Source organism: Pelecanus crispus, chromosome Z, assembly GCF_030463565.1.
Source record: "Pelecanus crispus isolate bPelCri1 chromosome Z, bPelCri1.pri, whole genome shotgun sequence".
Lineage (NCBI taxonomy): Eukaryota > Metazoa > Chordata > Aves > Pelecaniformes > Pelecanidae > Pelecanus > Pelecanus crispus.
In genome coordinates, this window is record NC_134676.1 from 14,543,107 (window position 1) to 14,568,753 (window position 25,647).

The 25,647-nt window shown below is 39.3% G+C and overlaps 1 protein-coding gene across 1 annotated transcript; it reads right to left on the reverse strand.

Annotated features, from left to right (window-relative positions):
- Positions 1-378: 378 nt before the first annotated feature.
- Positions 379-16,070, reverse strand: NADK2 (NAD kinase 2, mitochondrial). The gene is made up of 10 exons (XM_075725948.1): positions 16,044-16,070; positions 14,415-14,496; positions 12,993-13,076; positions 10,377-10,513; positions 9,266-9,344; positions 6,733-6,828; positions 4,472-4,527; positions 4,335-4,388; positions 3,755-3,878; positions 379-1,013 (listed from the first exon to the last, which is right to left on the reverse strand). Exons 2-10 carry the CDS (start codon positions 14,483-14,485, stop codon positions 875-877), a joined length of 840 nt encoding a protein of 279 aa, XP_075582063.1. The 5' UTR covers positions 14,486-14,496; positions 16,044-16,070; the 3' UTR covers positions 379-874.
- Between the last annotated feature and the right edge of the window lie 9,577 nt (positions 16,071-25,647).

Genomic DNA, 25,647 nt, shown 5'->3' on the forward strand with positions numbered 1-25,647 from the left:
CAGAACCTAGAATTCCAAACCGTTCAGCTTAATAAGGCCAAATACCTTTCTTAATGATAGCCACCTACATGCACTACTATGACTGAACACCTGCTAGCCAGCTAATCCATTCAGTGAAGGAGTATATCTTTCTTCAACGTTTCCTGTAGTCTGTATATTCCTATTAAAGGGCTCAAGAAAACCCTTGGCTTTCAAGTCCCTCTCTAACCAAAAAGAAAAGGTAAGACCTACCTCATTCAAGATGTGATTAAACCAGACTTCTACTTGTGATGTAAATCTACAAAGTAGAAAAAATACTGGAAGAGCAAAAAAAAAAAATTGTCACAAGGTGTATGAAACCACAAAGTTGTAAAATTTTTGAAAAGCATACAAAAAGTTTGTATTTCTGTTTCTATTACATCAACATCAGGATTTAACAAAACCTATATATCCTTGCATCAAATTGCTAGATTGACAGTCAGCTTTTCTACAAAAGTATATGTATGAAGGTGTTTAGTTTCATCAGTCCCAGACTGTTACTACAAAACTGTACATCTGAATATGTAATGCTACTGACTTAATACTTGAACCCATCTACCCGTGTTTAAAAAGATGTTCTTTCCTGTTTGCCTTACAGGTTAAAATGTCAATTTTCACTGAAGTTAGAGGTAAGACTTCAGGTATATTTGTTTTACACCATATGCAAAAAGAGCTTAAATATCAGGCTAAGATTTTCCCCAACCCAAAGGAGTGAAAATCATCTCAAGCTTCCTCCAAATGCTCTTGCATCCAAAAAGGCTAACTTCCAACTTAATGCAGCATTGTGATGTGCTCTATCCCCATGAGCTCCCTCTCTGGATCCAGAATTTGTTTCAGCAGAAGACACTAGTGTCCTTCATTCTTCCAGCAGAACAGTGCACAGTGCATCCTCTGTATCGATCATTATTGAAGCTATCGCCCCATCATTGAACTCAAAAGATGTTCCTCCATCTACAACCATACATGCATCCCAACAACGGGAACGGACACAGACTCTGCAAAAACCCAAAAAACAAGTTTTCACAAAATAGCTTAAAAAAATTAAGCATTTCACACAAGCACTTATCTGAACAGTAAGACTGGTTCTTGGACATTCCTTTGCATAGGTTAGTAAATGCTTAATCACACAGGAACATAGTTAGAGAAGAATTTAGCATGGTACTAAGCACCAGAATCCCCCAACCCATCAATACTTTGTATAGATATAGCAAAAAGTCCAGAGAGGACTGAAGAACTTGTTTAAATGGAGACTATTGCTCCAAGTGTCTGAGAACAGCCTATAACATAACACTTGATAGTGAAAGCTGCAGTTCAGGTGTATTTTTTAAAGCAAGCTACTGATGATGCCATTTAATAGTGATTTGCTTAATCTTTCACAGAAAAGTTTTCCATAAATTTATGATTCTTATGTATGGTCTTCATGTTAAGTGAAGCATGCAGTTTCAACTGTTGTGGCAATGGCTGACAGTCAAACAATTTGGATATTAATACAGTCTATTTTGTTACATGAATCATTGACAGAAGGAAAGTAATTTCAAACACAGCTGAAGGTCAGAATGTGTGTGAGGCAACATCATAAATACTTATTGCAGCATATTACTGTCAATATTAGAGTTTGACTACTATATCTTTTAAGCTAACAAATTTAAATTCAGCTTATATAATTTCAAGGCAGCTCTTTTAGAGCTGGACAAAACAGAATAAAGCTACTAACCATCTTCCTCTTCACTTACCTTTAAAAGGAAAATTAACTCAACCACTGGAATTTATTCCTTTCACATGTGTAGAAAGCAAGAACACTATCAAATAAAGAGTTCTCCAAACTTTTTTCATATTGCTAGATGGGAACCAACAGTTATGCCAGAGCAGCTGCAAGACTATAGTCTCACATGGATGTGCTTCATTGTTTCTGACTTAGGCCTTGGTCTAGACAATGTTTTGATCTCCAAAATCAAATCAACAATTATCCAGTGACTTAAATTTTCAGGAAGACACACCTTTCACAAATATGAAAAGAAGCTTGGAAGTACAGCCACAGTGTCAAAGCTTAATTGGTCTCTGCATCACTAAAACACAGCCAAGTCTGGACACTGTAGAAGAACATGGAAGCATGTTCCACTCCTCCATTTCACTCTGGGCAGCTACTATGTCAAAAAAGATAAAGACCAGCAATGGAGAGGTGTCCCAGATCAACTGTGACAGGCAGCAAATTCTACTTGAGGAAGGAAAAATGGGCAGATACCCCTCACAGGTATGCAAACGCTTGTAGCTCTAGTACAGTTTTTGTAGTATATTCCATGTTGAGGGCTCCAAATAAGACAAGACTTAGTACTATAGAACCTATGGGTGAAAATGCAGTTATTTGCTCCTATTTTAACCTCTCCTCTTACCATCTCTTAAAGATTTACTCACCCTTGTAGAAATCCCAGATCCAAATGACTAAGCAGTAAACATTTAAAGACATGACACATACACAGTAGGCATCTAATATCATAGTATTTAGTCCCAGTAGCCAGAGAGATCCTTTATTACTAAGTCATAAAATGTTGTTGTAACACTGATGTGGCTCAAAAGAAGCAGAATTTGTGTCTCCTTCGAGGCAGAGCTCCTTTAGACATTTGATTTGATATAAAAGGTTGAATTAACATTTAATTAATATGGAGATACTGCATTGTTCTCAACATAGTTTATTCTGAACATACAACAGTTGCCTGTGTTTAATTGTGGCAAGCTCCAGAAAAATCACAGAATCATTTAGGTTGGAAAAGACCTTTAAGATCAAGTCCAACTGTTAACCTAGCACTCCCAAGTCCACCACTAAACCATGTCCCTAAGCATCATGTCTACAGGTCTTTTAAATACCTCCAGGGATGGTGACTCTACCACTTCCCTGGGCAGCCTGTTCCAAAGCTTGACAACCCTTTCGGTGAAGAGATTTTTCCTTATGTCTAATCTAAACCTCCCCTGGTGCAAGTGTCCTAAGTTAAAATGACTGAATTACCAATTACTAATTTAGTTTGGAAGGGCACCTAGTCCAACCTTCCACTCAAAGTAGGCCTTACTTCCAAGACAGATTAGGTTGCTTAGGGCCTTGCCCAGTCAAGTTTTGAGTATCTCCAAAGACGGTTGTAGCACAATCTCTGGGCAACCTGTTCTACTGCCCTGGGCAACCTGTTCTACTGCCTGACCATTCTCACTGTGAAAATTTTTTCCTTTTTTATCAGAACCTTACATCCTATAAAATTATGGCTGTTGCCTCATACTTTGCTCTGAAAAGAGTTTAACTCAGTCTCCTCTGTAACCATCCATTGGCAGCTGAAGACAGCAACTGCATCTGCCCTGCTTAGTCTTGACTCCTCCAGGCTGAAAAAAAGCACCGTTTGAGTCCCTCCTTTATACACCATGTGTTCTGGCCCCCTAATCATCTCAGTAGCCCTTTCCTGAATTCACTGCAGTCTGTCAATGCCTGTGTCTCATATTGAGGGAACAGCACACATCCAAACCTGGGCACAATGAGATTCTTTTATTCTGTAAGATAGTGCATGGATCAAACATTAAAAAGGCATAACACAACTTGGAAACATTTTCTTCCTGTTGTTATGAGAATGATACTCAAGCCCCTCAACACACAAACTGGATGTTGAAAACACTTCAACGGAAACTCCTGGATTACTCATACTTTGAGAAATACATAGAATGAAGTAACTCTTCAGTGACTGCTACAGCCAACACTTACTTTGAAGAGAAGCCACGCTGCTGGCTACTTGAGAAAACTCTGTTTACAATAGGTTCTCGAATACTGAAAAACATCTTTGGTTCTTCTGGACTGTAGAGCAGGGACTCGTTGTAATCATTTGTTACTGTAAACAGAGAAATCAGCCATTAGTTTTTCAAGAGAAATTAGTTATTCTCAGAAACACACATTCCTCCAGGAAAGAGCAGCTTCCCTACTGAGAGGGAATATTCAGTCTTGCCAGATGTTTAATAGCCTTTGCCTGCAAAAAAAATTATTTTTACAGAAGATGCCTTTCAGTTCTATTGCATGATGAACACTCAACAGCTCTCTTCAGCTTATTAAGTGTCTCAAATCTTAGGAGAACTGAAATTCTCCTGAAGATCTATATATATGAAAGTCTAAGAAGTGCTTTCATACCAAGTCACATTTTTCACCAAATGTGCCTAAATAATATTTGTAAGAAAGACCAATATTGCAAGAGTGCTAAAATACTGAAAGCAGTGCCAAGTATTAAAAGTATGAACAAAATGAACTGGTCTAGGTTAAGATACCTAAAAGAAATCTTGCCTTTTTCACTAACCTTTTTGTACTAGTTCCGTGTTCAACGGCATATTCAAACTTCCATGCTTTTTAGCTGTTGAGCCAAAAGAAAGAGCCCCAATTAGACAGGTGTATCTTTATATAAACTTGGCCAGTAATGCCACGCTGTTCACTCACCGATCTTAAGGATCTCTTCAACAGCTTGATGTGCTATCTTGTTAATATTATAGGACCTAGACAGAGAAGTAGAAGTCTTGTTTGCTAAACAATACAACTTAGGAGAGAAACAAACCAAAACCAAAACAAAACAATCTTGCAAACAGATAAAGAACTATGTTCAACATCAGGAAGAAAAAAGAAAATAAACAATGCTATTATGTGTGAGCTGACATTGGTTTCTTCAAAAAAATGTCTTAAATTAACTCTTGGTTTGACTTCCACCTGTGGCTTTGTAAACCTTAATAATCCATTAAGTGAAGTCTTCAGTAAAAAAGAGTATGATACACAGAATGTAGTCTCATCAATAATCCTCCTGCCTTAAAACCCCAATAATTGCTCATTTAGGTCTGCATTAAAAAAACTGAAGCATGACAGTTCCACAGATTCTTCTATCCACCTCATGCTAATTAATTCCTTCTGTTAGTTCTCATTTATGGGACCCAACATTTCTTTACAAATATTATGCCTCTTTGTCCGTACCCTAAGGTGTGGGCTTGAATCGCACAAGAATCGGTGTATATAGAAAAGGAACAGTCACATCAGACACTTCTGCATTTGCAACATTTGGATGCACAGGAAATCAGCATAAAGCTCTCAGTCTGGACCAGATCTAAACTCCCGTAAAAATCTCCCTCCTGTGCCCAGGCTCAAAAGGGATGAGGTACTAATCACAGCCTCTGTGCAGCAGTACTGTGAACATCTCAGTTGCCCAGGTCTCAATACAGCTTAAAATCCTCAGTCCAGCACTTCTGTCATGGCAGTAGAAAACCTCAGACTGCAACAGACATCCATGACACATCTAACAGACTACAGAGCTGCTGAGGGTGGTAGCCCAAGGCTCCTTCTCTTACACTTATCACCTACCTGCAAGCCTGAGCAGATGCTAGCAAGAAACTGAGATGCACAGTTTGAAATTGGTCTCTCTCCCGACTAGATATCCTTTTATGCAAGTTTTAGCAGCTGAAGGAAGCACTTGGACATTTAAATGCCTCTCAGTCTGAGGAGGTCTGAAATCCCAGGAGACCCCCTAAACCACAGGCTAGGGAAGATCACTCCACTGAGGCTTGGCCTCAGTTTAGAGAAGTCCAGCAGTACACACTGATTACAGCAATGGAGGTGGGCAATCCTGGAGTTTGGTCCCTGGTTCTGGGATTGCTCAGTACAGAGTATATAAGCAAATGAAATGTGTAAAAACAGCTTCGAACTAAGATTGTATATTCCCAAGGTACTGAACACTAGGATAATTTCCCTAGCAGTCTGCCAATTTCATCCTTGGCAACCTCCAGGACTAAGTTACGCTGACTGAATACAAAATTCTGAATTACAATGAAGAGTAAAACCCAGTAACCATGGTTACAGCATGAATATTCATTTTTGAATTTCATTAAAAGCTTCAGTTTTAGTTCATCTTAGCCTGCCACAGAAATCCAGGGCCTGTTGTACAACTTTAAACTATAAGCACAGCCAGATTTCCAAATGAAAGAGGCTCTCGCTGTACACATCTCTCACATCCCAAAACTAAATTGACTAGACTTAACATGCAGTACTGCAGCTTGTTTAAACTGAAGTTAAGATAATTTATCCCTTTGATTAACTAGCACAGCTCCGCTTAGATATGCCTGTCTTTGTTTAAGGGGGATATTTTGGCAAAGAGACTGTGCCCTTTCAATTAAGTTTGAAAGAGGCAAGAGGCTTGGAAGGAGAATGGACAGTAGATGTGCCAGAGAACACTTAACACTGTTTCCAAGTACATGTTTTCCCATTCTTGTTAGAGCTTAGATTTTTTTAAGTTTTCTGAGCTACTTCATCTAAGCATTTTATTTTTAGCCCACAAGAGTAGTTCAGAGATCCCCCCAACACGCTCTGCAAGTCAGAGCAGAATCTCTTTCCCCTGCCACCCCCAACCATTCATCTCCCCGTGCGGCATATAACCTCTTTCACCAAAATTACACCTAAAGTAAACTTCTGTCTCAATGCCTCAGCTTCTCACCCTTTCAACTCTTCTCTCCATACCTACAAGTGAGGGGTGCTCTGCTCTTCTCATACACCTGAGACAGTTCTGAACCATACCGACAATGAGAATATTTGGACATAACTGACATGCACTGACTTACCCATAGCCCAATAGAGTCTCAGTATGGACAAAATGCTTAAGCAAAATAGGTCCATCTAGCTTATCTGAAGCGATATTTTATATCAAAGCAGCAACAGGAACTTACCATGCTTTTGATCCTGTTCCAGTACACACATTAAGCCCTGAACTCTTCTGTTTTTCCCAAGGACCATCATCAACTGATATCTCATAATAGGAGGCCCTATGAAGCGAGAATTTAAAACTGGGTTTGCAGGACTTAAAGTTCTCCCTGAATAAGACAGAACACATAGCCTTATCAGGCACATAAAAATTTAGAGGGGCTAGTTTCAAATCTGGATGACAATTTCACAGGCTTTGCAAAGTGTTTCTGATTTGGCACCCGCTTTTGATTCACTGTTTCATAGCATTTTTTATAACAGACAAAAGTGATTTGCAGCATGAACTTTCAGGCCGTTTTTCTGCAGCCACTTTCATACTAAATTATGCACAAAGAACTCTGTGGTTCATCTCAGAACAGCTTTGTATACTAGCAGGGTTTGCTGGACTTACAAATGAAACTACAAATACACTACCTTCCTTGCATAGTTGTTGAACTACTGAAATACCGTGTTTGTGCTGTGACTGAGTTTCATAAAATTACATTAGGGAACACTAAGACGTAAGGCATTCCCATGCCAGTAAGTAATAGCATGGCTTCAAGCTGAATTCTTGATCAGTTCAGTAATTAAAAATCCACTGTGATTCTTCATGAACAGTTTTAGTTTTGCAACAGTCAACAGGCTTATGTTTCTCTCCAGGGCAAATTCTTCCTAAAACTCAACTGTAGTAAGTCTTGGGGCACAACCATCATTCTGCATGGTATTATTCATGTATCAGGGGATTCCTAATGTTAGGCCTAGAGAGACCAGACAGTCTCTCTCTGTAAACTTCAGAAGATCCAGGGGTGTATTTATGAACTAAAGTTGTTGAAGTTTGTAGTGCCTAATTCAAACAGTATGATATAGTCTTCAGATTAACAGATACCCTCTTAGAAAAAGGCCACATTCACTGTATTCAGCATGACTGAGTTTCACCCTTCTTAGTAAAAGGAGCCTACTGAGCTGTTTTAGGTGATGAATGTTTCAGTCTGGATCGACTAGGAATACACCTCTTGAATATTTGGTGTCAAACAGTTTAGACTCTTAGTAACTAAGGGCATTTTGTGTACTCACTCTTGAGAAGATGGGAAGATGAAAGAACTGGAAGCAAATTAAGAACACAGGTGTACAGCTTGATTCAGTTTAAGGTAATTTTTTGCAAGCTGGGTATGAAAGAATTTTTTTTTCCCCTTCAATTTCCTTTTTTTCTTAACTGACATGCAGAATAAGACCTTGGAAGAAGCACCTAGAGTAATTTTGTCTTAACATACAGCAGACTTGTGTAGTTGAACCTTACAGAAGATTCATCTGTGTGACATCATAATTTCATTCTTCAAGTGTAAGATCCTATTAACACAATATTTATTACTAGAGATTTATTCCTACAGGCATTGTGTTCCTCAATGCTTCTCAAATATACTGGAACGAAAGAGCACAATGTATTTGTAACACTCAGAAGTAGAGGACTATTATAAAGTGTTGGAAAGCAGCTTTGTGTTCCTCTATCACTGTATGTTAAAGAAACTTTTTAGAATCTTGATAAAATTTGTTTTGATTTAGTAGAGAGCAAAACTTGTATCTCTTTGAGACTAATTCCTTCTGCCAGTCTGAGGCTGCAGTCCAGATGGAAGATAAAGCACTCATGGAACATTTATACTCTTTCCAGCAGCAATCACAGTGTCCCAGGCACTGTACAAACACAAGAAGATGTTATACTCTAAAGTTAAAAAAAACCAAACCAAAACAAAACCAAAAAACCCAGAATAAACAGAAAAGGGATATAAAATACAAGGAAAAGTGTGGTCAAATCCTGACCAAGGACCATGTTTTAACTCCTTTCCTGCAGCCTCATCACATTCCCCACATCCTTCTTGTTATTGTTTGCCTGGCAGAAATGCACTGATCTTCAGGACAGAAAGGATAGTCAAAGGTATCCTGGATAACGCAATACCAGAATTTGATACAAACTCATTTCTTAAAACAAGGAAATAAGTGTTTTCCCACAATAACAAAGCTTCTGCCAAAGGCAGGCTGATCCTTTGACTCTACTGACAGAGAGGCAAGGAAGGGAGTACTTGGTCATGCTAAAAGCTACTTCTGCTTGGTCATGCTAAAAGCTTATGAAACTATATTTAAGAAGAGATGCAGGAGAGGAGGGCATTTAAGAACAGATAGTTAAATCTGCAATTCACTGTAAAGATAGTAACTAAAGGCATTTGGTTACCTAAGAACTAACCAGGAAAGGAGTAAAACAATGAAGAGGAAAGAAAACGGCCAGGAATAACAAAAGAGGAAAGAATGGCCACACAGGAAGGTGGAAAACCTGAAATTAACATCACTCCACTTACATCTCTGAAAATACACTTTGTAATCAGCAAAAATACAGTCAGTGTTATATATTCATGGACTAAAACTGAAAATTGACAGCAAAGACATCCTATCACTGACTGTCTATTGCAATGTCATAAAAAGAAATTAAGTCAATTGTGCCTTGCTGCAACAACAAACAATTAAACATACCTGGATGAAAGAGATTCCCCAATGAAGACTTCATTGAGCGCTCTCACTGGTAAAAGATGTGGACCAGAAATGTCAGATCCTGCAGATATTGAATATAACAGTTTTGAATCATGGCTGTAAACCCCAAATTTTCAAAAACAATTCACAACTCATTGGAGGACACATGCTGCTGCCTGGGTTTGTATTCTAGACCTAGTGCTCCATTTTCTTCAAGGACTCAATTTTTCACTGATTTAGTCTGTAGCCAGTCACTGTCCTTTACTGGAGACTACAAATATTTGAAGCAAGGTCAATAAGCATTGAACACATGTTCAGACACTGCTTTCGCTGAAAACTCATGGGCAACCAGACAGATTGAAGTCCTCCCTTCTGTCAGTCACTCTTCCAGCCTGGTTAAATTCACTGACAGTGACAGTGACATTTCTGATAAAGTTCAAAGAATTAGACTTTATACCACAGGGTAATTATGAGGGATTAACAAATTGTTCATGTTGAATAAGGACTTCTCAGCGAGGAAATGCAGTGTTAGACACAGGTTAAGAACAGAAGCATTCATCTTCAATCCATCACAAAGAAAACAGTCAAAGGTGTCTGATGACCAAAGAATTACCCACGGAGAGATTCTCACTTCTAATTTCTCATTTGCTTGCTGGCAGTCTGTGACCAGCTTTTTCAATTGTGAAGTAACCTACCTCGCATTTAGCACAAGTTAAGAGTGCACACACATGCACACATGCTTTTAGCGTGGAGCACCTAAACGCATGGTAAAACATTTGTGTGGTCACCCCAGGTGTCCACAATAACCGTAGGAGACAGCATTTTAAAAAAGCTTAGGCACTTTGCCAGCAGATAATACTATTTAAAAACATCTCTAAACTAACTGTTAATACTGAAAACTGGTTCTAAGTGTACAGTCCAGAATAAACCTACAGAAACAAAAAATATTCCCTTCTAAAAAACCTTAATCTGGGTCTTCAACTAATGAGAGCTGTCTCTCCCTGCCTCTCAGATACAGCAACCAGACTTTAATACTTCAACTCTTACAAATCTTTATCTCCTATTCCAAGTTATCATAGCAAAGTGATTATATTCTTGTCAGATTTTAACCTACTTTGATCCTGGAATCTTTCATTTATGTGAGCCCTACTGTGTTGCTCTTGGCTTAGCTGCTGTTCATGTAAATCTACAGGGATTGGGTTAATGCCAGTTCCTTCAAGATACAGTCGGATTCTTTGCCGCCACTGCCACCTTAGAAAGGAAAAAGAAGTTGGTATCAGTAGCTGAAATATTCATTACAGAATTAGATAGGATCAGAGAGTCTTCACTCTCAAAGCAGAGCATCTTAAGATTAAGTGTTAAATATATTCACAGCCACATTTCAAGTTTTATAGCTTCCACTATCATTTCTAAATTTAGAAAGTTAATCATACTAAAATGTAAATACTTTCCACTTACCAATTTGCTACCTGATGTTTTTTGTACGTGTAGAATAAGAGGACACTGGCCAAAAGTAGTTTACAAAAATTATAGATAACAACTCATCTTTTTAGGCATGTGATCCTAACTTATGAATTCATGACTGATGCAATGATTTTGAGAACAACAAGTTCTCAGGAATTTGTACAGCAATACATGCTGTATTTTTACCATCTTTTGTTTGTATTTGTAGATGTCCAGAAAAGCAGTTCTACCCACCCCTTTATGCATAAGGGCCACAAGTATCCTCTCATTTTCAGAATCTCACCTAGCCCAGGAACTTAAGGGTGCTTAAGAGGAATTCAAATAAAGAAAGAGAAGGATATAAAAGGCATTCTTCCTTAAGCTGTTACAACATTCAGATTTTTTACTTTTTCCTAGAGGAGGTATCAATTCCTTTTTCCTCTTACAATTTAGAAGAGATTATATAAAACAAAATAGTATAGTAGTTTTGATTAAGAAAGCAAATCACAAGGCAGTGTTATGGGCACATCTTTTCCCTGTTCATACTGTTGCTGTCCGGGTGGCAGTAACCAGCTTACATGTTTCCTGAAATTACAGCAAGGAAGACTTATGCTTTATATGACTACATTACTAGTTTTCCCTCATTGTCATCTTTGTAAAGCCTCATTGAATACATCCTTAGTATAATTACCTTAAATTCCAAGTGTGGTTTCAGGCAGTCAGGCAGACAGCATGCAGTGAGTATCATTATGCTAGCCTCCTTACAATACTCATGCTAGAACATGTCAAAACCCCTACAAAATTAGGAAATGGGACTGTACCCCAACTATACCCCTATTTTGAGATCCTGTTACACCACTGACCATCAAAAAAAAGAAACATGGGTAGTCTGATGTAGTTTGTCCTTTATAAATCAATAATGTTGGTTGTTTCATGGGACTACAAGGTAAGTGCTTACACAGACTGTTGCACTGAAGTGGCTGACACTTCAAGGATAAGGAGAAAAGACAATCCCCCTTTTCCAGTCTCTGGCACCTCACTGTCCTTATGCAACTCTGAGCCACCAGAAGCTCTTCCAGATGGGCTGATCCAGTTACCCACCTATTTTAAAGTCTCCTTAGGGCCAAATAAATGTGAGAACTGCTAAGTGAAATGCCCGCTCAGGTCCCTGCTTAGGAATATCAGTTCCTATTATTCTGGAAAAATAACCAGGGAGATCCTTTCTGTGTCACTCTGTTGAGGCTTCAGCTCCATAATGAGCAACAACAGGAGTGTCAGCAACAAAAATATAACATCTAACAAAACATCAGAAGTGCCTAGATTGTCAAGGGAGGTTGATACCTGCATTAGCACTACCAGCTCTACCTAAGCAACTTAGTATGACGGAGAGTTAAAAGCTTCTGTTTTCTAAGTCTCAGAATATGTGAGTTGAAAGTACCTTTTCATTTAGCAATACCTATTGAAACCCCTTGTTATTTATAATCAGTCCTGATGACTGTATTCACCTCATTTCAGAACTTTATTCTATGGCACAAATACAGCTACACTTCAAGCTACAAATTAAATATGCTAGAAGTATAAACAAAACCCAATTGCAATATATTTTCACTTGAATGACTTTTTTCTGTTTGATGGTTCGCCATCATAAAAGTACTCCGGAATGTTAATACACCACAGAACAATCTCTCTTTTTAAACAGTTAAAAAAATTCTTCCCTAGTCTGTCCTTTAAAATTCAGCCTGCTTCCTTCTTAATTCAACTGAGATTCTTCTATTTTAAGAAAATCTAGTATTGAAAACATCAAACTATCTTCTGCATAAATAAAAGCTTTGCCTTAGACCAATCTGTTAACAAAATTTAAGCCACTCTATCTTAATGACCAAACCCCCAGATGTATCACACTGACCATTTCCTAACTGTATCAGCTTCATTAGCTTCTATTAGTATGGCCCATCGCTGCACTACGTATGCTTTCAAGTGTTAAAATATGTAAACCAATACACCCTTTACAATCCTTTAAGAATTTGCTAAGTCAGAAAAGAGAATCAATTATTGAAGGTCATAACAAAAGTCTTTTTGCTTGAACTGGCAGCCAGTTTTACCCTTTGTATTCCAATCTCACTCTTGACCACAAACCCATTTTTCAACATGGTGAACACCTACACAGAATTCATGATTTGAGGCATTAAGATTTTACTAAGCATCGTCTGCTCCTTAGGAATTGCACATCATTAAGTATCTTCCAATCATAGTATGTTTTGGAAAATCAAAGATCAGTGAATCCTACCTGAACTCACCACGGTAAAGCTTCTGTAGTGCTTCAGGAAATGAGTGCGTATATCTCACAGGCAAGCATAAGTGGCCCTCTGATCTGGTAGCAAAAAAGGGCAATGAAAATAGCAGTGTAACTATTAAGATTTGGTACCTTTAAAAAAACAAAACAAACTTCTCTTTCTGTTGTATAAAGCAAAGCTACACTTTGACCTTTATGAACCTATACTATTCTTATATAATAGCACATCAGCAACAGTACACTTCTTTCATATCCTGGGGTTTATGTGTATGAGACATAGGATGTTTCTCCCACATCTCCCCTAAAAGCTGGCTGTTCAGCTAGTAATCCTGCAGGAATGTGTAGGTACTAATATAGTTCCTGTCACCATAGTTCTAGGCAAGGAATTCAAGCTTAATACACCTTGCAAGTTAGAAAGAAAATCTCTTTCATTTACACCCAAGTTAGCAATACGAGACAGGTAAGCAACATGCCTAAGATCAAAAGAATCTTATGTCAAAGCCAGAAGACTAAACACTGCTCCACTTTCATAAGTGATATTTGATAACTTGAAGGCACTTGTTATTTGAACCCTGCTATTCAGGCTTGATACTGTAGAATATCTATTCACAGCATTTGAAAAGTTTTGAAAGAGGAGTAAGGTATGGAAGGAATTAAAACTTCTGGCCACCACTTTCTTATCTGCTAAGATTAAATTAACTGGCAATATCAAAAGCAGAAATCTAAACCTGGAAATCTCAGCAGACAGAGCCTTGGTGAATTCTGAGTTTTACTTGCCATCCATTTGAAGGTTATACCAACTAGGCAGCACTAATACACTGCATCCACCTGCCCAAATCAATCTTGTGGCTAGGTGGATGCAACTCGTGTGGAGTTTATAACAGGACAACTAAACGCCATTAATTGGCTGAGAAGACTGCATCCTTTGGGGTGTGACATGGTTTACACGAAGAAACCAGAACAAACTTCTTCACCTGAGGCCCTATCAGATTTCCAATAGTATTTGCCTTCTTCATAAAGAAACCAAGTTTCTGTGTGTTCAGGCACAACACTTAGTTGCTTTTGCTAAGTCCCTTTTCCTGTCTCTGTTCTATACTGCCACCTCTAGTCTCAAACTTCTGGTTAGTAATACAAGTTAACTAGCTGCAAGTGCTGTTAAACTGATGTGTGAAAACAGCTGTGGCAGTTTAACACCGTCATCCTTATCTAATACTACTTAATGTCCTCTCAGATGAGACCGGGTAATTCATTGTGGAAACTTTTCTAACACAACAACAGGTTCGCTTGGTATCTACAATCCACTGAAACAGACGTTTACACTGCCAAATGCTACAGGCATGCCTCATGCATCATGAAAACAGATGCATATTGTGCCTGATATTAAATAAAGCATTGCTTTCCCAAATGTGATTTTACCTTTCAGGATCAGTATTTACTCCAATAACTGGTTTAAATTTATCAAAGACCTTACTGGCTGCCAACAACATTGTACCGTCACCTACAAAAAAAGCAAAACAAATGTTAGTTTCACTTCACATTCTAGTATCCCAAACAAAATAGTCTCACATGTACCGCAGCATTACTGCTATGTGCTTTTATATCAACAACCAATCAGGTAAGCTGCACAAAAATAAAATGGGACCACAAAACTACTGACACATTTCAAAGCAGAGTAGTGACAACTAAATTCAAGGTGGCAAATGTGACTGGAAAAAGTACAACTTAACTGACAGCTACACATGCCCAGGCAACTGAATTTGGCAGAAGCAAGTTTGAAAATAGATTTATGGAAATTTCTGTATTTTTATCAGCTGGTAAGAGAAATTCTTTAAGAAACTAAATTTAGGAAGTATCACTAATCAAAGCCATGGGAGACAGGAAACAATACCAAATTTTACTGTGAATCACATGAAAACAATTACTTTAGTTCCATCTCAGTTGTTCTCCCAGAAGGCACAATTTAAAGGTCTTATCTGGCCCCAAACAGGCATGCTTGGAAAATAAGTCTTAGACAAAACTGTTGAAGTAGAAATCTTTAAGTGTCACAGGTTTCTTCAGATATTGATATTCTTTCCTGTCTGTTAAACAGAAGGACAACCATAACCTGAATCAGTCTTTGCACCAAGACACAAGCTCTGAAAATCTCAGACGATGTATCACTTCCCAGCTGCTTGCCTCATAACCATGACAAATCTTGCCACAGCCAAACTGGCACTTTAACCTACAGCTTAGAGGAGTCCTTTGACATCTACAGGAGCATATTAGGATGCTTCAGGAATGTACACATATCCCTTTCTACCCACTCTGCGTGGTAACCAGTAGCTAAGGGCAAAGCGGACCAGTGGAGAGGAGAGAAAGGCAGAGCAGCAGTCAAGTCTAACTGCCACAGACAATCGAACATTTTGTCAGAGCCCAGCTGCACACAGCAGTATTTGCAGCAAATCACAAAAATAACACTGAATGGAGAGCTGCAATCCAATGTTAAAAAGAAACCATCAGGTCAGATGCTCTGTTGGTTCATTTAAAAAGCTCTCATCAGTGGCACAGGCTGCTCAGAAGTTGAATACTTTTACCTGTACCATCCAACTAGATAATCCAGTCACTGGAGTTAAGTGTGAAAGCAAGAAAGACAGTTTGAGCAAGGGGAGGAAAAGGTAGTATATTAGTCTCCAAAGAGAGATTCCAAAAGTCTCCAAAACCAAACCAAAGAGCAGGGTTTAGGGCTGTGTATAATCACACGACAGCAAGCATTTTATCCTCTTCAGTTGACAACTATAGTAAATTCCACAGTTTATGCTGTTTTAGATAAGACAAGTAAATGTTTCCACAGTAGTCATGCACTGGGATTCACTTCCTAGTGAATTTTAGATACTAGAGGTAGAGAGGATCGTCACGACCATTGCATTTTGTCATAATTTCTGACAATTAGATAAGCAATTTGTTTTTGAAATGTGCGTAACTCGATATCCTTCACACACTGCAAAATATTTTTGAAAAATGTATCTGTGAAAACGTACTGAAACAAATACTTCCATAAAGTCATACCTCCTGCTGATATGACAGCATCTGCCCACCGAACTGTCTCTTCATTATATTCTCGACGTTTAACAAGACGAACTTCTATCCTCTCATTCCTATAAAGTGCAGAAAAAGCTTGAATGTGTCCTATATTGTTCCTTGTCCCACCCTTCTGAAAAACTGACATGTAATTAAGGACTAATTACAGCGGTATTTGGCTTACAAGCATTTGACACTCACACAAATCCCTTACACCTTTTCCATTTGTTTTCAAATAGTAACGCAGTGTGTTAACTGAACTGAGCTAGTTCACATTACAATTGTTTCAGGAATGACTGTTCATCTGCATCATCCTGTTTTCAGTATTCCTATTTTATTAGAGCTTCTAACACAAAGTTTCCTTTTGTTGTTTGACACAATCCATGGATATTTACACTGTGTCTGAAATTCTCAACATCCATACATTCTTACCGTAAACTGTCTACAACATGCTCCACATTTTTTGTATGAATGCGATGCCGCTCCAGCAGACCAGCATAGTTAGATCCCTTCAAGGCAAGCTGATAAGACACAAATTGATTTTGTAGAAGTTAATCACTACAGTGAGTGCTCTTGTGCAATACAAACAGAAGCTATAAAAAAGCACATATTTTATTTCAGTAGACACATGTGCTTTTATAAGCATTCCGTTAATTACATCTCTATATACATACCAGTCAGCTTACATTGACTAGTTCAATAAATGAGTTACATGGCCACAGCAGCCAAGAATCACAGGCCTTTTAAGGGCTCTACACAAATACGCAAACAAGTGTGCTACACTGACTTCTATGCCATTGCAGACACGTTGCTTTCCCTGAATCTGCTAATTTAAACTCTAGGTAAATCTACATAAAATAGTTATACTAACTACACTCCTGTCACATGCTAAAAGCACCCAGACAGTTAGCTAATTACCTTAAGAGTTATAAACATTGTGCTACAGAGAAAGAGGACAACAGAAAAAGCAACAGGAATGATAATTAAGAAAACAGGAATCGTTGAAATACCTAGAGCATTAACCTTCAAATAGTATTTGAGCTAAAATGGAAGACTGCCAAGTGCTGACAAAGGTGGCATTTCCCGTGTCAAAAAAAGCTTAAGGACAATCTACCTACTACCTTTGATCCTGTCCTCTGGATTATAGACCAGATTTTTCAAACAAATTCACATCAATAACAAGACAAACAGTATTAGACAGTTGCATTCTAGCATCATTCTTCTTGGAAGCTGGAGAATTTAAATACTTAATCTTGACACACTCTTTAGACCATGAAAACATTTTGCAGTTCATAGAGATGGGCTCTTATGAGCAGGCAGGTGAGACTGCTGGCTGAAGATTAGAATAATTTGCAACAGGTTACTGTGTGAGCAATTCAGTCACCATCTGTATGCATTCATTCTTCACCTCACTTAGTGTGCTCATCTGGGGCTGGTACTGCCACATACGTGTTTGCATGGAGATTAGGCAAACAGAAGAAACAGGGTGAAAAGGATGTTAAGCCAAAGGAGTTTATAAATACATTCATAATCAAAGTGATCTTGCTTTGAGCAGCAGGCTAGACTAGATGACCTCCTGAGGCTCCTTATAGCCTGAATTATTCTACAATTATACTGTCATTGCTTCCTTTTCCCTCACTGGTTAGAACCCATTTACCAGCACAGAAACAGAACTTCTCCTAGAGTTTGTGTAGAGAAATTCATCTGTGCCAGAAGCTTTGAACAGGCATTTCCAGCAATTTATTCAAGTGCCTTTACTGAAAGTTGCAGACCCTTCCAAGAGAAAGTGGTGCCAGACAGCCACATCTAATCCCATTTCCACAGAGACTCCCACACCACAGAACTCCACACTGAAAGGGGAGAGGACTGGCAGTGTATGACAATTACAGTTAACTGCAATCCAATATGCAACAAAGGCAATCTTTCTTCATCTGACACTTGCTGATGTCAAGAAATCCAACCATGAACTAAGCACAAAGACAGACTCAGCGCTGAAGAAATTACAGAAAAGAATAGAATTGGCTGCTCTGGAACTGCATCACTGTCCTGCTCAGCCTATTTACAATCTGCGATTAACTTGCAGGAATGAAATCTTCAGGTGGTGTTACAGCTGGGACCAGGAAACTGTCTCCAACAGAGGGGCTCCTACGCTTTGCCTGCACGGCACTAACAGCACTACAGGCAGACAGTGGGAGTAGCTGCCAGCTGTGCTTACTCACGCACACAGATAAGCATGTGGGTGATAGAAAACATCCAGACAAAGCTTTCAGGTCATCTTTACAAAGCTTGTTAGCACTGGTTTACTGGGGTACAGGGTGTTATGTCCCATTAATTGCCTCACACACTTAAACCTTTTGTTTCTACTTCCCAGCTACAATGCTTCTGCACTCCTGTACACCTCTTGCTCCTCCAGAGCCCATGGTGTTGCACTGGGAGCTTGAACGCTGCCCACTGTGCTGCTGTGGGGAGGGAAAGAGTATGCAAGACTATGGCCTGTTACAGCACTGCCCATTGCTGGGTCTGCTGTCAGCCTCTCATGATCCATTTGGAGGAGAAAGTGGAAAGAAGAAAAGAAGGTATTCGCCTCCCACAGCCAACATCTGATGCTGAGCACCACAGGTCTAATTTGCTGGAAGAAGGATTTTCAATTGCACGTTTGAAGCACAAAATGACGTTGCTTTACCACCAGAAAGAACAAGAAATCCACAGCAAATAACCTCAAAAAAATCAACTGTGTTACTAAAATCAGGGTTCCCATTCATGCTTCCTGTAGAAATACCTGCTGTGAATGAAACATGAGCACCTGATAAGCAGGCTGCTGCTGCAGCATACATTTTTCAGGCTGCTATTCCCACCGGCTATTACTGCCACACACAACAGAAACTGCAAATGCCATCCTGCAGGACTATACTGCAAAACACAAAACATTTAAACTTAGCGATATTCTTCCAGAAATTGCCAGACCGCAGACTGACTTTCTAGACATGGGCTAGAAAATAAAAACGCTATTCCTACGGAGCTCAGGATCTTCCAACTGAAATACATGTGTCATTTCTTGGTGTTGAAGTTGCAAAAGCCTGCGTGAGGGGCCACACACAGGTCTGGAGGCCCACACTGCATCTGAAGTAATTTCTTCCAGCAGTTATCTGGAAAGATCAGTAAGAGCAAAGGAAACTGAAAAGTACTGACGAACAGAAGTTATCAGCTATGGGTCTACAAACACACAGGAAACATGGCGTTTGCTGAGTCCCTCTTGCTGAGGCTCCTGGAACAGTAAAAAATAAGGGTAGAACGTACAGGAAATGTCATATCAGAGCACAAGGGCAGTCAGCTATGGGTGGCATTAGCAGAAGTACTCAAAAGCAGAAGTATTCATGGAGAATTCATGGAAGAAACAAGTACAACTGTAGACCTATTAATCTGACCTCAATAGCATGCAAGATTGTAAAATAAAATGCAACAATATATATATGAGGGCTATTCTAGCTGAAAGTGCATTACCATATGAAAATAGGGACAAACTGGCTAAAAATACATTCAGGCATAGCTTCAGTAGTGTTCTTAAACCTCACAGCAGGGATGGGATGCAATGCAAATCAGGCTTCCAAAAGAGCGTGCACTGGAAAACACACTCAGGTGAGCAGAACATGTTCTATGATGGAGTTATTTTTCCTTAGGAGCCTGAAGGAAAAAAGGTCTACACCAAATGCCTATAAAAAGCTTTTCTCGTATCTTCTAGCTCAATCCTTTTTTAATGAAAGGATAATTTTTCACAGAAGTCCTTTAACAGTCACTTAGGAAAGGGACATTTGCCTGACTGCCCTCCTTCTGGAGTCGTAGCTCTCACCTCTGGCAAGGTGGTGTCACATTGATGATTGGACTGATGATCTTAAAGATCCTTTGCAACCTTAATGATTCTATCTTAGTTTTTACTTTCATTAGAAAATAATCCAGCCAGCAAGCCAGGAAACTTGAAATTACTATTCTACCCTTAACTGGTTTAGTGGTGGACTTGGTAGTGTTAGGTTAATGGTTGGACTGGATGATCTTAAAGGTCTTTTCTAACCTAAACAATTCTATGATAAAACAGTATGCTCTCTCTAAACAGTACTGTGAATGTTAGCCAGAGTGAAATTGTGAATCTAGCACCTTCTACATCTCGTCCTAGTACACTAACAGGAACTTGTCTGATGCCTTTTGGCTATATATGAATATGTATAAAATACATATTCATATTCTCATTACTAGGCTTATTCTGAATTTAGAGCATTAACCTGCAAGTTGCCTTGAACTCCCACTGCACCTGGGGGTAGTTAATGCCTCGGTGTACCAATCAGTTGTTTTATGCCTGTTGTTCATTTAAGAGTTAAACTAAATGTTTGACTAGAAGAAAAAAACAAAACAAAACAAAACAACCCCAAAATGCATACATCTAGAAACAATTACTCTCTCAAATTTCCACAATGAACTTGCCCACACACGGACCCCAGCACAAAAACAATAACAGATCACTGCTTTCTAATCTACCCAATTTCTACAAAAAGAACTAGCAAACAAATGGATTTAGAGGGAAACAACTAAACACAGACGTTTGAATTTTAAACTGAAAAGGAAAATACTATGACCACTATAGGTATAATCATCTAACCATTTCTAAGCAGGGTACAGCACTACTAAAAGGCCTGTATTTTCAGAAATTGTCTCTCTAAATTAACCACAGTTCCCAAGTAAAGGCAGAATCAGTGCTCTCGTTTTTGTCCTTGGTTTTAAAAGAAACAAGTATCTATTTTGACAGGAAAACTAGTTTTCCAAAAGTGTTAAGTTTTGAACTAGAAACGGCTTTGAATGTAGCACGTGCTTCAAATAATACACTCCTCTTAGCTTCCCTAACAAATAAGGAACACTGACTTAAGGTTTGCTTAAGTATCAAAGACTGGCAATCTATAGTTGTATGCAAGTAATTTTCCTGTGTTTCTAGTGTTAACTACTAGTTAAGTTAAATCTTCATCTGTCATGCTAACAACAAACCCAGTTTTCCTCACAGGTCAGGCAGATGCTGAACTTTGATTTCTTAAGGGCTCCAATCACATATTAATCTTTCCTGTTTTGTAATGTAAAAATAATCTGCATACAAATAAGTTGTATTAAAGCATGATTCAGCTTCTGAATCTTAGATAATGAAGTGCAGAAGACAAAAGAGATAAAAATAAACTGAGCAATTAGCCATGGCAGAACCTGACCAGCAGAAATCTGCACCTTGGAGACACATTTCAAATGCTCCACAGAAAAGGGTCTGCTAGAAGGACAGCCACAGCAACCTTGAACCACAACCCTGAACCTTCAGTGGGTTTTCCAGCACCAGCTGGAACTGATGGGGGAGCTGAATGTAGTGGTTGTATACAACAGATGTCCTGGTTTGGATATGACACCAACTTCCACAGTAGTTAGTATAGGACAGCATGCCTACCCTCAATTTCTTCTAACTAGAAATGAATTATCAAGACAAATACAATTTATGAGCCTCAATTGCTGTATTTATATTAATGACAGCAAGTTTGCAAATGACATCAAGCTGAGTGATGTGGTTGAAGAAGGGAAGGGATGTCATCCAGAGGGACCCTGACAGGCTTGAGGTGGGCCTGTGCAAACCTCATGAGGTTCAACAAGGCCAAGTGCAAGGTCCTGCACCTGGGATGGGGCAAGCCCCAGTATCGATACAGGCTGGGGGATGAAGGGATTGAGAGCAGCCCTGCGGAGAAGGGCTTGGGGGTTACTGGTGGATGAAAAGCTGGACATGACCTGGCAACGTGTGCTTGCAGCCCAGAAAGCCAACCCCATCCTGGGCTGCATCAAAAGAAGCGTGGCCAGCAGGTCAAGGGAGGGGATTCTGCCCCTCTGCTCTGCTCTGGTAAGACCTCATCTGGAGCCCTGCGTCCAGCTCTGGAGTCCTCAGCACAGGAAAGACATCGACCTGTTGAAGCAGGTCCAGAGGAGGGCCACGAAGATCATCCAAGGGCTGGAGCACCTCCCCTGAGGAAAGGCTGAGAGAGCTGGGGTTGTTCAGCCTGGAGAAGAGAAGGGTCTGGGGAGACCTTATAGTAGCCTTTCCATACTTGAAAAGGGCCTGCAGGAAAGATGGGGAGGGACTCTTTATCCAGGAGTATAGGGATAGCACTAGGGGTAATGGTTTTAAACTGAAAGAGGGCAGATTTAGATTAGATATGAGCAAAAAATTCTTTACTGTGGTCATGACGAGACACAGGAACAGGCTGCCCAGTGAAGCTGTGGATGCCCCACCCCTGAAGCATTCAGGGCCAGGCTGGATGGGGCTTGGAGCAATGTGATCTAATGCAAGGTGTCCCTGCCCACAGCAGGGGGGTTGGAACCAGATGATCTTTAAGGTCCCTTCCAACCCAAATCATTCTATGTTTCTGAGACTCCACTTTCACAGAAGTTGCTTTCCTTAAACTTCTCAAACTTCTTAAAAGGGAAAGCATGTTCTCCTACTTGCTTTTCCACTAGAAACACTAAATGCACCAGGTCTGATCTTGCATGGTTTTGCTAGAGAAAAAAATGAGATGGTAGGGTCACCACATTTGGAAAAAAAAAAGTCAAATTTAAGTCTTTATTAAAAAATTCCAGGCTCATTGAATTGATGACAAGTTTCTGGCTCAACCTTTTCCTAACAGGGCAGGCTTCAGCAGAATCGTGCTTGTGGTACTAGTGGATTAACCCGTTTTGGGACACCCAGCTCTCTCAGGGACCTGCAGTCCAGCTCATCCAGACTAGCAGGAGTGCTCTGAAGCCCCCTCTGAAGTGAACCTGAGAACCAGTTTTACTGAACAGCTGAAGGTCCTTGGTGAACTTAACACGCATTGGTTTCAGACAATTTAATAGTTAAAAAATGCAATCCATAAACTCAATGCATTGTTTACAGGATGGCTTTAATAACAAGCATTTGCCTTAGTTAAAGTAGCAGAGAAACCACACAGCTTCTCAAAACAATGTCCTACTGAGAACCAACATTACCTAGGCTCAGGTTTAAGTTCTCTATAAAGCTTTAAACATGAATCAAATCTGCCGTTGCAAACTACTGCTGACTTGCAAGCTGCAGGCATTAAGCCCAGTTCCTCCTCCCTTCCCAGTCTGGATTATTAGATGTTATGCAGGCCATCAACTACTTGCTTATAAAAAGAAGTGGTAGGTTAACCAATGCAGTAGATCAGTACCTACCACAAAAGAAAGGTAGTAGGCTGGTCCTACCTGACCAGCACTCTTGCCTATCTGCTGCTGACTGATGCACTAACCAGCTGTCAGTTGCTCAGAATTGTTCCTAATATTGGTCCTGGCCATTTGCTAGGTTTCTGCCAGTTTGCTACATCAGCCCTCATGCTGTAGAAGCCCAGTGGGCTGCTTTAGCTAGGAATTTTTTTTTTCCCTTATACTTTCCTCACTGTTTTCTTCAGCAATTTAGACCCCTCACTTTCATTATATAGTCACAGCTGCCTTTCAAATGCTGCCTTTACATCTGCTATAGAGTAATGATTATGAAGTGTTTTGCATATTGTAGCATTTTGTATGCCATTACTTCTGCAGTAGCCGACTTCAGTAATTTCTTCACTTGTAAGTGAAACTAACAACATTATGCTCCTAAAGCTTTACAGAAATGTTGCTTTGGGGCAACAGTTTGATCTATGCATGAACAAAAGTAAAAATGCCATAAACTGTTTTCTAATTCTTCATCTACCACATTAAAGTATTATTGTAATTTTAACCACAACTGAAGAATACGCATAGTAGTTTGTAATTCAAAGGCTAATGCAGAGCAAATTGTTGTTTTAAGTATAAACAGAGCAGCAACTACTTTCTGCACTAACAGGTTTCCAGAAACCCAGTGCAATCCAGGCAATTCAATCATTCAGTTCTCATTAATTCAGCAGCACACCAATATAATGTCATAAATCATAACTAGCTAAGTACTTAAAACCGATATTAAAGTAACTTCCAAAAAGTGTCCTTTTTCAGCTGTATAAAGTGACAGATGCTTGGTGAGATAGTCCATGAAGTTTAATTTAGGTACACTGAAATGCATTTATTTGCTATATATGACTGAATATACTTGAATGGTGTGCTGGAAAAAACAAATGCTCTGGAAAAAGGAATTACTACATACAGATACTACATGTTGGTTTCCATCATTTTCCAGACTCTTCTTCTGACAGAAGGAACCTAGAAGGAGTAACTTATTAATAAAGCAGATGCAACTGCTTACTTAAAGTTAACTCCTTGCTCTCCCTCCCCACTCCAAATAAAAACACATACGCCAGCCACAACAGAGTACCATCTGTGGTCCACACTGAATCATTTTGCTCCAATTAAGACCAAAATGAACATAATTTTTCAAGAGACAAGACATCTTCAAAGGTAATTAAAACTGCATATAAAGTGTGTTTGGACAGCTAAATTGTTAATCTTCCTTCCCTAAATACCTTCCAGCAGTGAGAAGTCAGCAGCTGCATCTCAGCTGTGCTATCAAACAAAAAAAAGAGGACTCAAGAAATTAGCTTTATTACTGGGATAGTAAGTTCTCTTAGTTTACATAAGGACAACAGCAATGCTTGCTCTGCATGGGTTTGCTGAGTGAAATAAACAGTCAGGACATACAGTAGCCTTCAGTATCAGTTGACTGGATCATTCATTTTTGTAACCAGCCATATTTAGATGCCAATCCCAATAACCAGGTAAGAAGAAATTCAAATTGCTGTCATTTCTGGTAAGGAAACTGTTTGTTTGCTTAGGCACTTAGGAAAATGACTAGTATTTTTACTTAACTTAAAGCTGGTAACTGCAAGTGTTAGAAATCCAATAGTCTCTTTAAATCTCATGAAGGCAAACAAAATTATTCCTTGTGTGATTTGATGCACAGAATTTGCTGATGCAACACTTTAAAAAAGTGCTGGGTCATTTTGATGCATTTTTCTTTTCCAGTATTAGAAGAGAAATCTCTCATTTCTATAGGTTTCTAATCTCCCTTCTGAATTAAAGACTCTGAAAACCTCCCCTGTACAACAGCATTCAGAGCATTTAATCACACTTTTCAGAATAGTTCAGAATTAGAATACTAATTATGATAGTCAGATGTGTTTAGGTACAGTTATAAACAGCTTTAAAAGACTCATTTGTATCTGCCACAAGATACATAAGACCAACCACCTGGAGCAAGCACACATAGTATGTACGCAGAGATGCAATGAAAGATTTCATCTTTTACGAATCTGTCTTTCAAGTGTTTGCCCTTGCTTCCCATCTCTCCCCGATCTGTTCTGCTCTTCTGCTGTCTGGACTGCTTCTTCACCTCTCCCAGCTCTGTCTGCACAGAGAAAGAATTCAGGAATCGTGACCTTGCAGCTTTGACTTTGCAACATAAAACAGTGTTTGTACAGTACAACTCACCTCATGTGTCCACAAGAAAGGCCACAGAAGTATTTGGGGCCACAGCTGCTCAGGGCCCCTATTGCCTATTAGAAGTGCCAGCCAGCCAGCTTCGATACTGAGATATTCTGATTCTTGGAGTATACTGCGATTTATATAG

Bases quoted from the DNA above. Each gene is read 5' to 3' on its own strand.
- NADK2 (XM_075725948.1), bottom strand. From the start codon at position 14,485: ATGTTGTTGGCAGCCAGTAAGGTCTTTGATAAATTTAAACCAGTTATT. The intron at 13,077-14,414 runs GTAAAATCACAT...TTTTGCTACCAG, and splicing joins GTAAATACTGATCCTGAAAG to ATCAGAGGGCCACTTATGCT. The intron at 9,345-10,376 runs GTAGGTTAAAAT...CAATATCTGCAG, and splicing joins TGAAAGATTCCAGGATCAAA to GATCTGACATTTCTGGTCCA.